General features: G+C 36.5%; 1 protein-coding gene across 1 annotated transcript; it reads left to right on the top strand.

Annotated features, from left to right (window-relative positions):
• The first annotated feature begins 7,436 nt into the window (after positions 1-7,436).
• Positions 7,437-15,752, top strand: LOC117155689 (limbic system-associated membrane protein). Its single transcript, XM_033331946.2, has 10 exons — positions 7,437-7,592; positions 9,466-9,567; positions 10,779-10,997; positions 12,165-12,286; positions 12,399-12,540; positions 13,696-13,793; positions 14,473-14,775; positions 14,898-15,090; positions 15,181-15,234; positions 15,328-15,752. Exons 1-10 carry the CDS (start codon positions 7,553-7,555, stop codon positions 15,468-15,470), a joined length of 1,416 nt encoding a protein of 471 aa, XP_033187837.1. The 5' UTR covers positions 7,437-7,552; the 3' UTR covers positions 15,471-15,752.
• Positions 15,753-16,705: the final 953 nt, after the last annotated feature.

The raw sequence follows: 16,705 nt of genomic DNA, 5'->3' as shown, positions 1-16,705 counted from the left end.
AATGTTCTTGTCATTTAACACTTCGTATTTAAAAGTGTCATACGTATATTAGTTTATATTGTGTCGCACTGATAATTATCTCGTGTCGTTACTCGTTAATTGGTGTAATTTGTCCAAACTGATTTGTCCAAATAACGGTTAATAAGGAAGTTAAGTGCAAAGATACTTTGATAAAATAAAGTATGTATGTTGTTGCTCACAAGTATGTGACATTTGTTTTGTTTTTTTTCTTTTTTGTCTTCTTGATAAAGTGTAATTTGGTTACGAAATTACAAATAGAAAAATCCCAGACGATGACATTTATTTTTAGAAGTCAATGTACAATAGAAGAAGTTTGCATCTGTACGTGTGAAACGTTGCAACAGCGAAAGCTTTGAACGTGTCATCGATCCCTTGTCCACTAAATAAATGATGAAGTAGTGGATCCTGGATTACGACGATTGCACCGATATCGAAGATCGTAAACAGGAAGATCCCGCAGATAACTACAAAGATAGATTAATCAAGGCAAGTACAAAGCAGACAATTGAGAACTTCGTAAAGGCCGTTTCGAGATATTAGCCGGTATCACGAGTAATCAAATCTCGAGAACAATATCACGACGTCGTTGACGATTCATTAACGTCCATCGCATATTCTAGTGGCAGTGGCTTTGCGCGAGAAATTATGCACTTCGCGTTGATGTGATGCACTCGAGACATCGCGATGCCCTGTACACGAGCTTTAATGCACTCACGTCGTATCTTGCGCTGATTTCTGTTCGACAGTCTCGAATTTACGGTCACCGTGCATCAAAGCGACATTTTGTTGCGGTAGGAAGATTAAAATGTCAAAAGCGCACGGTAATTCATGAAAATATTCTGCTACTTTCTATAGAAACCTTTTACGAATATAATTAGGTGATTTGTACGAAACTTTTTGGAATTTCATTAGCACTGTAACGAGACTGTCATGATCATAGTAGTATAATTTGAAAACAATATGGAAATTAATGTAAAAGTTACAAAACGTTGCAACCATACCAAAAATATATAATTAATGTTTAATGATTCTGTTTAAATAATTTAATTATAAACGAGTTATAATTTAACAAACTGCTTCCCATTTTTTTTCGTCGACTAAAGTCTTTTATCGCGTTCCAAAGATGATTCAATGCTTTTTCATATTTTCAAGCAGAATTAATTTTCCGATAACATCAACGCGACAACTACGAAGACAAACAGCTAACGAGTTAATTAATATTCCATTGACAGTGCGTCGCATCTTCGAAATCACGTTCGTTAAATTCCCACTGCCCATTCGACAAAAGTTCGCTTTGCCCAAGCGCTTAACAATTGTTTCGTCAGTATAAGCGTCAGTATAATATACCTACGTTGATCTTCAAATCGTTTGCAGCTGTGTATCGTGACATAAGACGGCAATTTCTTTGTACTGACCCCTTTGCTCGCTGATTTTCCTGTATTTTCTTCGTGTTTCGAAGTTTCACCCTGAAAAGTGTGCCAACCTTCCTTCGTTCTCCTTATCTTGATTCGCCGTTGCATTTTCCACCTTGAGCCAAATAATTCGATCAGTATGCTCTGCTTAAAATCTGTACCAATAGATAACGTACATATGCGCCGTATAAAGGAAGAAATGCATACTTAAAAAATGGAAAGTACTCAAGTTGAATAATTTTATTAAACCGAAGAATGCTAGAAATTTTATTACATTCATAATGCGATAACTAGACTGTGGATATCATGCAAATTCATATGTGTATGGATATAATTGGAAAGATGGAGCATAGTTAGAAAAATGTTACACTCGCTTAATATTACAGAGGGTATTATACTTCGAATCTTTTCTATATTTATTTATGCATTATGTGCATTATTGCACCTTTAAATACCTTATAAATATATTATACAGCGATGACTTTACGCCAGGAAAGAAGATTTTAATAGATAAGACTATCAGTCGAGAGTCTGTGGGTTTGTTTTAAATCACCGTCAATTAAAGTTAGGAAGATTGCATTATTCATGGGTGTGCAACATTTCTGGAAATATGTCGAGGTTATTCATTTGGTACGCAGTTTTATTTACGCGTTTGCGTGTGCTTTCGGAATTGCGGTCGACGAAACAAACGATGCATCGCGTACACGTAGTACAACTCGAAATATCGTTCGTGTTGCCACACGTACCAAGTCGACCATTTAGCGTGGAACGTTGATAAAATCTAGCTACACAGGATTGCGTTAATTCACGGCAGGAAATTAATTGGTTCGTTTTCCTCAAATATTTCATGTGACCTGCTAGGAAACAGCGTTGGTCTCTTCGACCAGCTCGAACATCCTCCTCTTTTCCTCTCAATTTAAATTAATATTGTTTGCAGTAGATACGATATCATATCACGCAAATATAACGATGCTCGTCGAGATACAAATTGAAACAAGCCTGCCAGAAAAATGATAACTATACGGGTATCATTTATTTCATGTATTCCCAATTCGCGTCGTGCTTAATGGAAAATCTAGTTATAGGCTATCCGATCGATCAAAATTAAACGCGTTTCATTCGCGTTTTAAATATTTTTCACTTAGTGAGAGTTTTTCATACTCGTGGACGTATTTTTGTTTTATTTGATATTTGTAACATTCGAAAATGCTTGTTGAGGAATCGGCGCGTAAAAAATTTCCGGTGTGCCAACATGACCTGCGCAATTAATCCCATTTCCGACCCTAACTAGCAGATATTCCTTTGAGCCCTCTGTAAACACGCTTCAGCCGACGATGGCTCGCTTGGGGTTACCGCTTCGGTAAATTAGCGTTAATTAAACCATGAGTTTTTAGTCACTGTCTGGTCTCGCACGTATACTCGATGACAACATACAACTTTCTGTGCAACTGTCAACCGCGAAACGAAACGCACCAGGGTCAGAGAGCAGTATGCGAATAAAGTATTTTCCAAGACGACTACGACAACCGAAGCTTTAACCGATATTTTTAAACCGTACGAAATGCAAATTTCAACATTATTTAAATTATCGTTGGATTGTATATTTTAGGCATTTATGGGAAATTTCAAAATATGCGAAAATGTACAGAATATTACACAACGTATGAGACTATACGATAAAATATCTAAAGTGGAGTACTCGTTGTAGTATTCAATAGACGAAACAAATTTCTGCATAAATTCTATCTCTTGTGTTGACAAAAATATGCTTTGTTTGCAAAAAATATTTATCGCTGTTCTTAAATGATAACCATTAGAATAAATCTCTATCTCTTGTATTTATCAACAATCCCTCAACGTCTCGTTAAAAATACGCAACTTCGAATTCATTGACCTCTCAGCGAATTTCTCAATCAACTTAACAGGCCTTCTATGTCACTTTAGTGAACGTATCAGATAATTGAGAACCGCTCTAAAGTGTCTTCTTCACGTTGGATTAAGCATATTCACATGGATTCGTACGAACACGCGTGCAATCATCCCAAGCCAAGAGGGGAGGATTATTCTCGCCCTACGTTTCACCTTCTCGTATCTCTCTTCCTCCAACGAGGCCAAACATTGAATCGAAAACAACTGCATACAGTCTACAGGGTCCAAGATATTTCCTTACAACCCTTCCGCCGGAAATATCGAATATACGCGGGATTATTTAAACGTGCATAAGTAATCAAAGAACCCTAGTCGAGCGAATATTTCATATGGGTGCACAAAAGAAATTAAAAGGATAAACGTTTCGAAAATTTGGACGGAAGAGGCGAACAACGTGTGCAGCGTTCGAGGATTGATTTAAAAAGCCATGAAACGACGAATTATCGAGCGAACTACAAACCGATTTTCGTGTACACCGCGTGCATTATTCATGAGGTCAGATTGCACGAGCCACTTATTACGTGAAAGTACTTCGACCAGTTTTTAATACTTAGACGAGATACGTGGAAACTAACTCCGACTGGACGAGTTATTTCGATTATTACAATGATAAGCGCGGCACAATAAAGCGGTTAAAGTGCACGACACACGTAATTCTGTTAAAGGTCTATTAAAGCACGAAGAGACCTATTCAAATTCGAAGTTAAAAAAAGCATCGTTGAAGGAAGATGCGGAAGAAACTTTTTAACATTCTCGTCCATCTATTCGACGATAAATCCGCCGATGCCATCAAAAACGATAAAAACGCGCGATTACGGGTCACGTTATGGATAGTGAACAATTGAAAAAATGATCGACAGCGTGTCAGTAAATCGCGTGCGGAGGACAAACGCGTTGGTTTTCGGGACGAGAAAAAAGCGAGAACGCGTGTCGCTGTAGGCGATTTGCGCAATTTGTCAGTGGCAACTGGATGGTACGTCGAAGAAAAGGAAAGGCGGCGACGTCGCGTCGTCTGACGGTATTTGTTCAGCTACGTTTTGTGGCAACGAATTTCATTGAGACTATGAATATTTATCAGCGAGGAACGCCTCGGGATGTTTCGCGACAAGTATCTTTGAAACAATGTCTTACCCGGAATATTCGTTGTTTATAGAGGTACAATTTATAGTGGCTCGTGAAAGTATATATGTTACAGTAGAAGCGTCAGTTGGGTAAATGTATACAGCTACTACCTATATAAATTATACACAAAAGACAAGGATTAGGTTGGTTTGTATAACATATATAATAATATGAGTAAAGTAATATAAATGTCTCACTGAATATCGAGACTTGTTAATATAGTGGATAATCAATTATTTATGTACATTTTCAGATTTATTTCAAACTTTATCAATATAACCATGATAGTCGAGTCCGTTATAGCGATAATGAAGTATCAAAATGTTTCGTATAACATACGCGATATATTCATAAAAGAATCTGACTATTTTCCAAAGTTACTGTATATCGTAACTTCCAAGAAAAAGTCATGGAAATTCGTTAAGATCCTAGAAAGTTTCGACCTCTGTAAAAGATTTAAATTGAAATATCCTAAACGAGTTTTTTTAAATTATCCAGATGCGAGAATAGTTCCGAATAACAATATATGGTGGAAAGATGGTCATATAAAATTTTATTGTATTTACATGAAAAGGTTAAGGCACATAAAGCATCGGGGAAAATGAGCGTAAAAACTTACCTAAAGAACTTTCATGTCTGTGCATAAAATATCGCTCACGAGTTTTGAATTGTAAATTAAGATCGATGTCTAACGACGTTTTAATAAAATGTAGGTTACCGTTGAAAATCTGTTATCCCTCTCCGTGTACTGTACCGATTTATCATGCTATTTACTTGTTCATTGTTTTTCTTTTTTTTTTCTTTTTTTGATAATACGCGTTTTCAATATCAATGTGTGTCCGTCAGAATGTGAAAAAAGGATCAGAGACTTTTCGCCAGCGTTTGCGAACGACAAACTCTATACTATTAAACCATTATTCGGAATTAATCTCGCGTTGCACAGTTAAAACGTATGGCCAATTTAAATCTGTCACTGGAGCGCGACGTGTTTGCACAGATCTGTTCAAAACGTTCCGAACGCATTGAGTGACGTTTATCAAAATCTTCCGTTAATTTTGCGTTATTTGTAGAAGTCGACTGTCCATCGTGAACGGATTGCCCCGTTTACCGATAACGTCAATGCCTGAATGAAATTCATTCTGCCTAACATAATATTATCAACGCATCATACTGAGCGTTGGTTAGCTTATTACCCGGTCTATAATGCGTGAACAATGCGATGCGGTGGCATTATCTGCGTCGACGATGCCCATTAAACCAACCACTTTTATATCTTCGATAGGTACATACAATCCCCTGCCTTTTGTCCTTACATTCTTTATTATCATTTCAATGGTAGAAAAATATCACAGAAACTGGCAGACTTCAATGAATACGAGTAAATGGTACAAAAGATACAGATAAACTTTGGAACATCCAATTTTAATGGACGATATGAAAACAACGAAGCGTTTAATACGATTTTCGTGGAAATTATATACCGACCTGTTATTTGGATAGAAACGGAAGATCTACAGGATTGCTGTCAGATGCGGGAGAAACCGTCACTCATAATCAATTATAGAAACAAATATCGTTTCAGTGAATTTCGTTGTCAGATATATTTCGTGCGAACAATGAATTAATGTATCTCGAGATCAAAGAAGATATGATAGTTAATAAAATAATAAAGATATGACAATTTTCTTGTGTTCGTTCTATTTTGTTCCGATGCGTTTTATGATAGAGAACAGCGTTAAATAATTAAGAACGTTCTATGCAGGTCCCGGTGAGGCAATAAGTCGTCAAAGCAAGAATAGAGGAAGATTAAAATGCAATTAGACATAATCTTTATGCAAAAGTTTCGTTGTTAATTCTTTATGATTCCGCTTCAAAGTGCCTCGAAATGGTCGATTTCCTCCTTCCTTTTTTTTTTTTTTTTTTTGTTGTTCACTTCAACTTCTTTTTGTTACTCCTTCCATCAGGGGAAAGTAAAATCAGCCTCGCCGATTTATTGGATTACGTCGGTCACGTTCCCAACTTACGCAGTTCAAAGTGCACTTGTGAACGACTTTTTGACAACCAACAAAAAAAAAAAAAAAAAAAGAAAAATAGAAAAGAAAGAAAGAAGAAAAGAAAATAAAGGGAAAAAATGTTATTACGTTGAAAGCAGAGAGCTCATTTGTTCTGTGAATACTCACAAAAGACAAATCATCCCTTTTACCCTCAACTGGAGGGTTAATTTCGTCCCTGCTTAAGACTATTTCATTGTCTCTGGGATTAAGGCGTAACAGTGACGATGACATTTTCATTTGTTTACGATCATGACAGAGTACACGGTTTGTCGCTTCCTTTTAAAACGGGCCGTCGATTCACATATTAGATTAACGATTTAATGGATAACTCGATGAATGACTCTATGTATGGTACGTGTCGGTGCGTAAATTGAACAAATTATAGAAGAATGCCTTTGGTGTTGGTAAATGGACACCCTATGCATGTGTGCACATAGTGGCAGCGTTGCAATAGGGTGTGACGGTTCTCAGTCAGAATAGAATCCCTTGTTCTAACTTCACGCGCATTACCAAGCGATTTCATTTTCTTATAAAAAAAAAAAAATCGATGCTTTAAAGGTATAAAATAATCTTCAGTACAAGACACTCGTTAACCATTTAGGAAGAAAAGTATCATTATGCCAATTTCTATAAAATGATAAAATGTAATTTTAAAACGATGATTTTAATATTTCGACGATTCCTTCCAAAGGTTTCGTCCGAACATCGTTGCTTGAAACGCTTCTAAACGGTCAAGCGGAGAAGACAAATTATTTTATGGGTGACGATATGAGCATCCCTGAATCGCAGAATGGCCCACTGGTCATAATTACGTTGGACGACAAGTGTGCGTGAGCGTGCGTGTGTGTGCGTTAAGATCGTAGGAACACGATCACCATCTTAGTACAAGATCAGTGTCTCGTGAAAAGTCGAAGAGTTCGCGCATATACCACGGACATCATTCTGAATCGTTTCCTGTTCTCCGTATATCTCGCGGTTCGAGGGTGGTGGAACGTATATGCATGTTTTTATAACATGGTGGTCTTTGGCTGGATGTTTTGCATTTTTATCATAGGTGAGCAGTAAATTTCACGAAACACACGTATTTTTCCTTCCGAGTTGCGCTTCCACCTTTCTGTAAATCTATATACACGCGTCCATGTTGTTTGTAAAAACCGGTACGTAGATTTAGTTCGAAATAACTGAATAATTTCTTTCATTGGTTTTATTACGTAATCGGCTATTTGAAAACTGTTTGCGTTTAAGCATAATTCTCAAACTACAGTATTTATCTTCTGTTTGTTCTTTGACAATCGTTCATGCACAAATCGAAGAAACCATCGTCGAAACGTGAAAATGTACCTGAAAAAGATTAAATTTCCATCTTTCGCTGCCACTGACGTTGTTTTAATTGAAATCAACAATAATAGAGATCAAGCAACTGGCTGTGAAAAAACTTTGACACGCGTAACTCCGACAGTACATGGATTTTTCTATCAGTGGGCACATCGAGCACAATCGTACGTATTCACATATACACGGTGCTCAAAACTTATTTTGATTTATTATTCTGATTCTACATCCTCGGATCGATAAAGATTTGTTTAAAAAAGCGATCGCAGAACTGATCTTGAACATGATCTTCAACTTGAAATTCTTTTTTTAAATCGCGCAGTATTCGTCGGTATTCGTCTACGACCCATGGTTCCTCTGAGATTTTTGTTCCTCGTGATGAATACTACGCGTCGCAATAGAAAAAAGAATTCGACCTTGAAAATCATGCTCAAGTACAATTTTTCGGCCACCTTTTTAAACGGATCTCCACCGATCCGAAGGGATAGAATTATTTCTCAAAGCCATAACAAATAATTTTTGAACACCCTGTTGTTATCCTCGGGAAAATAGATCAAAATGACAGACAATTTCATGAGGTGCGTGCAATTCGTAATTTTTGTTTCGTACAATGCATGGTGACGGGCTAAAATTTTCATCCTGTAAATTGAATATAATTCAAAATTTAAAGCTTTGTTCAATTTTCGGGCAACTTGCTCAATCTCCTTGCTGGTTCCCCGATTAAATTTATTAAAATTAATTCACCATCGAACTGATTGTTTCCACGTTTATTTTCGGTTCACTTCGAGGCAATGGGATTATTTGTTATTCGCGAACGCGGCCATGTGATAGCTACAGAAATGAGTTTACAATAACTGCTGTAATTTTCGCGAAATTGTTTCTGCTCTGTTTATTTCATTTCCATACTGTTTCTGCCCTCCCGTTTTCGCTCTTTACTAATATTCTCTCTTTTTTTTATGAGAGCGGGGTGCGATTTTAATTAAAAAAATAAATAATCTGCCACGTTTGCCGGAAATCCAGCCCGTTTGAACAAGAAAGTGAATTGTACTCACGTTCGGTTACCTGATAGCCCGACGGCGTGCCGTTGCACGCAGCGCGAAAATTGCGCATACATAATGCATAGGAAATCTGCATTTAACTTTCCAACGTGCCGCGCGAAAACACGGTTGCGCCACTGCCTTTATAGAACCTACGAAGCAAATTTTATAACGTCACCCTGCAATTAGGGTTTGACAAAGTTGTTAAGGATCAATAAAAAGTGAAAATTGCAACTGAAGTTAATCATAAAAATATTTGTTTCGATATACTATAGTTGCTGCAATTTTTTATCGATCAACAGAAGCTTCACTTTCCAATAATTTAAGTAAACCAACAAAAACCTACTCAATATCGATCAAAATCAAATGACTTCTTGAAATGTGCTGTAAATTCATAGTCAACTAATGTTCGTGGTAATGAACTTTTACACTTTTGGATGTAAAATCGACGTCTTTCTTCGCCCTTCCGATAAATACAATTTAAGTATTGCTGGTGTCTTCTTATTGTTGCAAATCCTCCAATCGTTAAGTACGAATTTGTTAAATTTATTATTACAGGTAGTCGGGCAGCAGCAAACAATGGCTTCAAAAGTTATCCTACAACGGTGAAGACCTTTGAAAATGACACGGTCCTGCTTCCCTGTTACGTCGAAGATCTTGGTAAGTCGCTTCGATATATTTTCCACCCTTAAGTGTCTTTCATTAAAGTCGCAGAAGAATATTTGCCACGCGAAGACGATCACAAGTGCGATCGATTGTTTTATGTATTAACAAGCTGGAAAAATCGAGCGAATTAAAAACGGTCGAGGTGTGCACAAAAAGATTATGAAGAACTTAACTCTCCCGGTGCGACAGTTGCAAACAATTATCACCTGTTGCATCTCGTAAACCATAACAACGGTGTAACTTTAGATTCGTTAAATCACGACTGTCCTCTTTTCGTATGCAGAGGAGGGAAAACAAGAACCTTTCCTTCGTGATAAAATAAAATAATCAACGTAAATAAATAAATCTCTTATCAACCAATAATTTGATCAAATTCAATAGTGAGACTTACGAAAAGTATCTACATGTTATAATATTTATTCCTATTTATTTAATGGCAAATGTAATTATCAACATAGCTGTTTTAATAATAGCGAACGCTCGGAAGATACTTTTAACAGGAAATAGATCGCGTGTTTAGACCTTCGTTTTAACCAATATGGTACTATATGGTACATTTACTATTAACTCGATCGAGAATCGAGGGTAAAGAGACGGTGCCGCAATTTCGGACAACGATCGATGTTAATTTCCCTAAGCAGGAACGCGTCCACTCGCGACACTCGTGTACGGGTATAGAACGCAAACAATTTACTGTACAATCGATCGACCTGTCATCGATGGTTTCGCTTAACGGGATTGCCTGTCAGACATTCACTTTACCCTGCCGCGAGTTAGACAGAAGGCCACGAACGTTAAAACGACCGTAAGATCGCCACGGATTAAGGACTTGTTTCGGATTATACGCCTCGCTCCTCCGGTTTCTAGCATAACTACGGGACCACCGTTGCCGAACTATGCCCTCGATATACTATCGAGCTAGGATTTATGGCAAATTGGGTCAGAGAAAAGGTATTTGGTTTGCCCGTTTGGTTACTTATCGGTTGAGAGTTCACCAAACTGCATAGAGTCGTGTCAGTATACGTTGTCCCTATTTTTAGACGATTGAATATCGTACAAACCGAGTTGCCAAGTAACTTTATAACTTCGTTATATGCGAACGCATATAGTAATAAATTTATCCAGAAAGTTAACAGAAAGTTTTTCATATTGAATTTAAGATAGATTGAACCGCTTTCGTGCATACAACAAACTCATATGCCTAGATAACGTACAGACGAGAGTGAGGTGGTGGAGGGATGGCATCCTTCTGGCTGACAGCGGTGAACCACGACACGAACCACCTGAAAGAGTTAAAATGTACTCAAACAGAAGCTTGGAGGTTTCTCACGTGAAACGGAACGATACCGGAGAATATGTATGCCAAGCGTCTCGACCAGCTCCCTGGGGACATGCCACGCAAGTACACGAGATTGAAGTAATGTGTGAGTAAATCCAGCAAAGATTTCTACTTCACAGACGCAAATCTATCGGTGATACGCCACAATTCGCTTCAAAGAATTGTTCCAAATTCTCTACAAAAGATCTCGTTCGATCTCAATGTTGAAAATTGTTTAACAACGTTCCTTCTCCTCTATCGCTAATTGGTTCGGTAGAATCAATAAGACGTACGGTTCCAATTAATCGAAATCGATAACTTAAGAGTTGAGAAGATTCAAAGAAAGCCGCGTGCGTTTCGTAGATAACTTAAACACAGATATCGATTCTGTCGCGTATCGTCGTTGGCGTGAAATTATGGATGACCCGAAAGTACATTCGAGCTCTACGTCGTTCTGCAAACAAATTCGGGAAAGTTTCCTCAGCCTCGGAATCCTCCACGGAGTTTTCCCAGCCATAAGGATTTCGGTTCCATTTCGCGGAATCCAACATGTAAAAATAGAAAGAACCCTACCAATTCGACTGCTCCGCGAATCGAATTTTCCAATTTTTTTTTTCTTTTTTTTATGTCCCATGAGATCGGAAACGCCCGTGCCTTGTCGTCCAACGATACACACGTTTACATGTACATTCGAACATGTTTCGATCGCTAGAACTCACTTGGGTATAATTAATATTATTGGATGTCCCGTTAGGAATGCCGATGGTATTGGAATACTACGGAGACTAATTCCAAGGAAATATACATATATTTTGTAGATGGTTTTCCTGAATATTTCGATTCTTTTAATAGTTTTCGATCGGAAGCCTTCAACGGTCGATGTTGCCACAAATGTTGAAATAAAAGTCATTTTTATGAAACAATTTGTAAGGCCACAGTTTCTAACCCTTTAGTTTATACATCGTGCTAAACTCGTGGCGAGAATTATAGTCTTAATCCAATAGAGACTTTATCCAATAAATGCTTTATTCCTAACCAAGCTTACATTAAATTGTGCGTTTTGAGTTTCAATTCTTGTAAAATTATACATATTATAGCGAATAACTAACGCTCATTTAAATACATACGTAGTTATGAATGAAATTATAAAACAAGGAATGAGAGTAAATGTCAAAACACGTAAGCATAGAGAACGATGCTCGAGTCTAGAATATAAAATACAAAGAATGATGTGCGTCTTTGAACGTTGATCGGACTATATCGTTACTTGCAGATCCACCCAGCGTCCATCCGATACCAGAATCTGGCAAGCTGGAAGTGAATTTAGGAGAGGAAGTGGACATGGCCTGTGTGGCAAAGGGTGTTCCAGTTCCAATCATATCCTGGAGGAACAAGGTAAACAATATCTTTTCGAATCACAAAAATAGAAAACGAGATATCTTCCGATAGACACAATTGCCACGAATATTAAACATAAAAAATAATGAAAATATTTATCTATTGACAGGACGGAGAAATACCATTTTTATATGATAGATCACGTCTGCGATTCCACGCTGAAAGCCCCAGCGACGCTGGACGGTACACTTGCGTGGCAAATAACGACGTTGGTGAACCTGCCATGGCCACTATAGATCTATACATTAGATGTAGGTACCGCTTTATCAAATTCGAGTAATTTTCTTCGACCACGTCACAACAGTTTATAAATAGCATTCGATTATGATTGCGCGGATGTAACTCAAATTCGTGGCCCGCCTACGTTCGAGTTAATTGACTTTATGTACGCCTATATGCACAGAAGTAACGGCGTACACCATTCTGCATACGTTGTTAAACGGTCGTAATTATATTAGGAAATTGCATTCCTCTCTTTAGTATTCCAATCAAATGCCGGCACGATCTAATTGTAATCCCGCGATGCATGTATGCGTTAAATCGTTTATGCGCAGTAATCGTTCTACGTGACAATCATAATTGTAATTGAAAATCACAGTGCGTCGTTTCGTGCATATTTTGCTTCCAATAAAACGTACAGGTTACTTTGATAAACGTTCAACCTATAATTAAATGATTCATCGGGTTAAATGATTTGATAACTAGAAGCGACGATAACTAAAAGGGCCGCTGATGTAAGCACCGATGTCAGTGAACTGTTTCAGAAAAGCTAGTGTTTTGTATACGTACATTTCCTATTCCGAGAATTTGCTGGCAAGAATTATTATTAGATAGAGATGTTCAATGAACTTCTTGCGAAATATTTAATTCTTCAAACTATGTCTCTTTCGTACAATGTTCGATATCGTCCGAATATCAGAGAAAATACAATACGTCCGTTTTTGTTGATTTTGCGACTTTTATGTCGCTGAATGAAAAGATTAAAGCTGAGCTGGAAAGAACTATTCCAAAATAATTGAGATAATTGAAAAGAGCATAACCCGATAAATTGGGAGATATGTGTCTTTTGAAAAGAAATGTTTTATAAGGAACGAATTGTATTAGATCGATCGTTATGTTAGACTAACTTAATTAATATTAGTCTACATAACTAATGATATTCGCATGCTTCGAATGTTTTTAAAAGAGCAACGAAAACACATATTTAATGCTAAAACCAAATATAAAGACGGTTTTAATATAGAATTGGTTGAGCATGTATCGAATAAGTTTATTTAATTTTAATTGACTAAAAGGGAGGAAATGTGACTTATATTTTCCATCTGTGGCGTTCGTTGATTAGAAAGTATAACAAAATTTTTTTATCTGTTTTAACGCATCTGATGTTACGATCGAAAACAACGCAGACAAACCCAGGATCGAGATGACGAAAACATGGATGCACGCACCCGCTGGGATAAGAGTGCAGCTACATTGCGGGGTGACTGCCTGGCCGGAGGCAACGGTGAGCAGTTTTGCGAGACTGCAAACGATATAATTACAACGCTAGTAATTAACAGCCCGTGCAACAATGGGTGTAGCTCGGAGTCAAGCCCGTTTTCACCTTGGCTGGGAATATCTTCGTTATCGGACGTTTAATTACTTCCCAGTTCCGCGCTTGCATTTGTTTTGACTAGATGCCATTGTTGATAAAGAAAAAAGAATCTGTATTCTTCGTTTAACTTTCATCTCGATGTCATCGCTTAACGAGTCTTTTCTCGATATGTAGAAAGAAATCTAGCGCGAGAAGTAATGGTTAGAAATATATAATTCGCACGACAAATACATAAACCTTCGACTGACTCTGCCTGTAGAGCAATTTCTTTGAACCTATCCCTTGAAGTTAATAACGCGTGACGAATCGATCGACGGGAAACGTGACTCGCAATACTTCTTCTTGCAAAGAAAAAAAAAATAGCTACTACGGTTAAATTCTTTGCTGACGCGGCATTTCATCCACACTTGTCTCGAACGGAAAAGATCACCGTGGTGCATTCTGGCGAACGATTTTCTCAGTTACATCATCATACTCTCGATAAATCTACTTGAACCGATGGAAAAAGTTTAATGACATTGATGATTTAACAAAAAGATATAACTGTTTTTTCTTTTTATGTCATCGGATCTATAAATCCGATCTACAGGTGGAATGGTATTTCAACAATAGAAGCGTGAAATATTCATCGAGGATAGTGAAGCACAACGCAGGCAGTGATCACAGTTTAGTGATAAGAAACGTTAGGACGACGGATTATGGTTTCTACCTCTGCAGAGCTTCTAATTCCTTGGGAATTACCGAGGCAGCGGTCGAATTATCGGGTGTCGCGAATCCGCCCGTCTTTAAAAAGACTTCGCACAGCCTCTCTAAGACCTCGTACAATTTCGTCTGGGAGGTTCACAGTTACAGTCCAATAGTTCAGTACGAATTCAGATTTCGTAAATACGTGGTAAGATTCAATGCTTTCAATACTGGTTAATTTATAATTAATATAGGTATATTTTATCTATCAGCTTGTATTCTATCATATCATTGTATTATTTGTACCGTCGTGAATTTTTCAATCTTTAGAACGGCGTTCCTGGTCAATGGTGTAAATTGTACATACCCAGCGGCAACGATGGAAACAGTTTCATACACACATACTCGTTCAAATTGACGGGATTGCAAGAAGCATCGCATTATGAGGCGCTTGTTTTATCGAAAAATCGTTATGGCTGGAGTAAGTCATCGGAAATAATACGATTCGCAACGGAAGGTGCTCGTAAGTACTGCAAATAATTTCTTTCTTGACATAAAAATGATTTCATTTCATTTACGTGATTTCATTAATCTGTATAATTTCTTTTTTCAGTGGACAAAGATAATTACATAACGAACGCGATACAAGAGGATAAAATCGCACCAGGTAACTTTATATTTCATGTTAGTTATTCAGAATAATTATAATTGAAGATACTATAATAAAATATCGTACGTAAAAAATCATTTCTTTCCGTAGCTGTACAACTTGCATCGATGTCCCAACATCCCCCTCTGGATACTGATAACGGCGAATCCTCTGTTACACAAGCAAAAGCAATGACAAATATAATAATGATATTTATATTATATGTTTTCAACATTAATTTTTGTAAGTTGTAAGATACTTGTATAAATTACTAACGTCGCATTAAATTAGGTTTTATTGATTAATGAAGTAGAAACAGAAGAAAGAAAGTATAGTTCTGTCCTATATTAGGATAAAATTTCACGAACATTAAGCTGTTTGAACTTTAAGATTGTAAATAGATTTAACTTACACGTTTAATGATAATCATACATATACATATGTTTTGACTACAGGGAAAATGTATATTTGTGAAGAAGAGAAACTTTTTAAATAGATTATAAAACTATATGTAAAATAAATCATTAAAAATATAATTCGTTGTGATTTACTTTCGAAAAATATTAATCAAACAGTCTTGTAGTCAATCCTTTTCATATCATGACTACGTAATTGTAAATATATACAATATACGAAGTAGACATGACATTATATGGGATATTAACTAAGGACGCAGACGAAACATTGGTCTATGTCCGTACCTTGCCTGTAATAATGACATCGACTAAATACAGGAATCATATGACAACATTATCTAAATACAGGATAGACCCGCTATTATATGAGATTTCGTGCTTCACGTTCTAAAATACTGGTCTTGAAACAAAATCTGAGTGTTTCTATCAAACTAAAACTCTTGTAAAAGAATTGCTAAATATCTGTAATTAATACAAATTGAAATATTATATAAATTTTGTTCAACTTTATGTTTGGCTATTATAATAGAATTATTCTTATCAGCAACTGGCCTTTAATATAAAATAGTACCATAGGAGTGCAAATTTAATTTTACTTGATAAGAAATATAAAAATTATAAAAATAATTATTGTAATAAATCGTTGATGGCGTCAATTTACAATAAAGATTTTAAAATTATTAAATTTTATTTTATTATAAAGGAAACATCACTTTTCATAACATCGATAAAAATTGTCACCTTTCGACCTTAGGAAAAAGTCACCTTGTAATAGGTAAAAACATAAACGAGTTATGCTGGTAAATTGGCCCTGAACTAATAGATACAACTCTAAATTCCTAGATAAACTCCTAGGGTAAAAATTAAAAAAAAGCGAAGTACACGAGCTCAGTTTTGCTTCAACTCCTGTATCGTGATAATTAAAAAAAGGCAAAAGCCTACAAAAAAAGTATAAACTTGCACTTATTGACAATTTAATTATTAATTTATAACATCTAAAATTTATTGTAGTACAATATAAAAATCATTCTTCATGTCGTCGGCAAAAATCATTAACATTTGATCAATTTTGT

This window comes from Bombus vancouverensis, chromosome 6 (genome assembly GCF_051014615.1).
Source record: "Bombus vancouverensis nearcticus chromosome 6, iyBomVanc1_principal, whole genome shotgun sequence".
Taxonomy (NCBI): Eukaryota; Metazoa; Arthropoda; class Insecta; order Hymenoptera; family Apidae; genus Bombus; species Bombus vancouverensis.
This window is presented reverse-complemented; position numbering and strand designations above follow the sequence as displayed.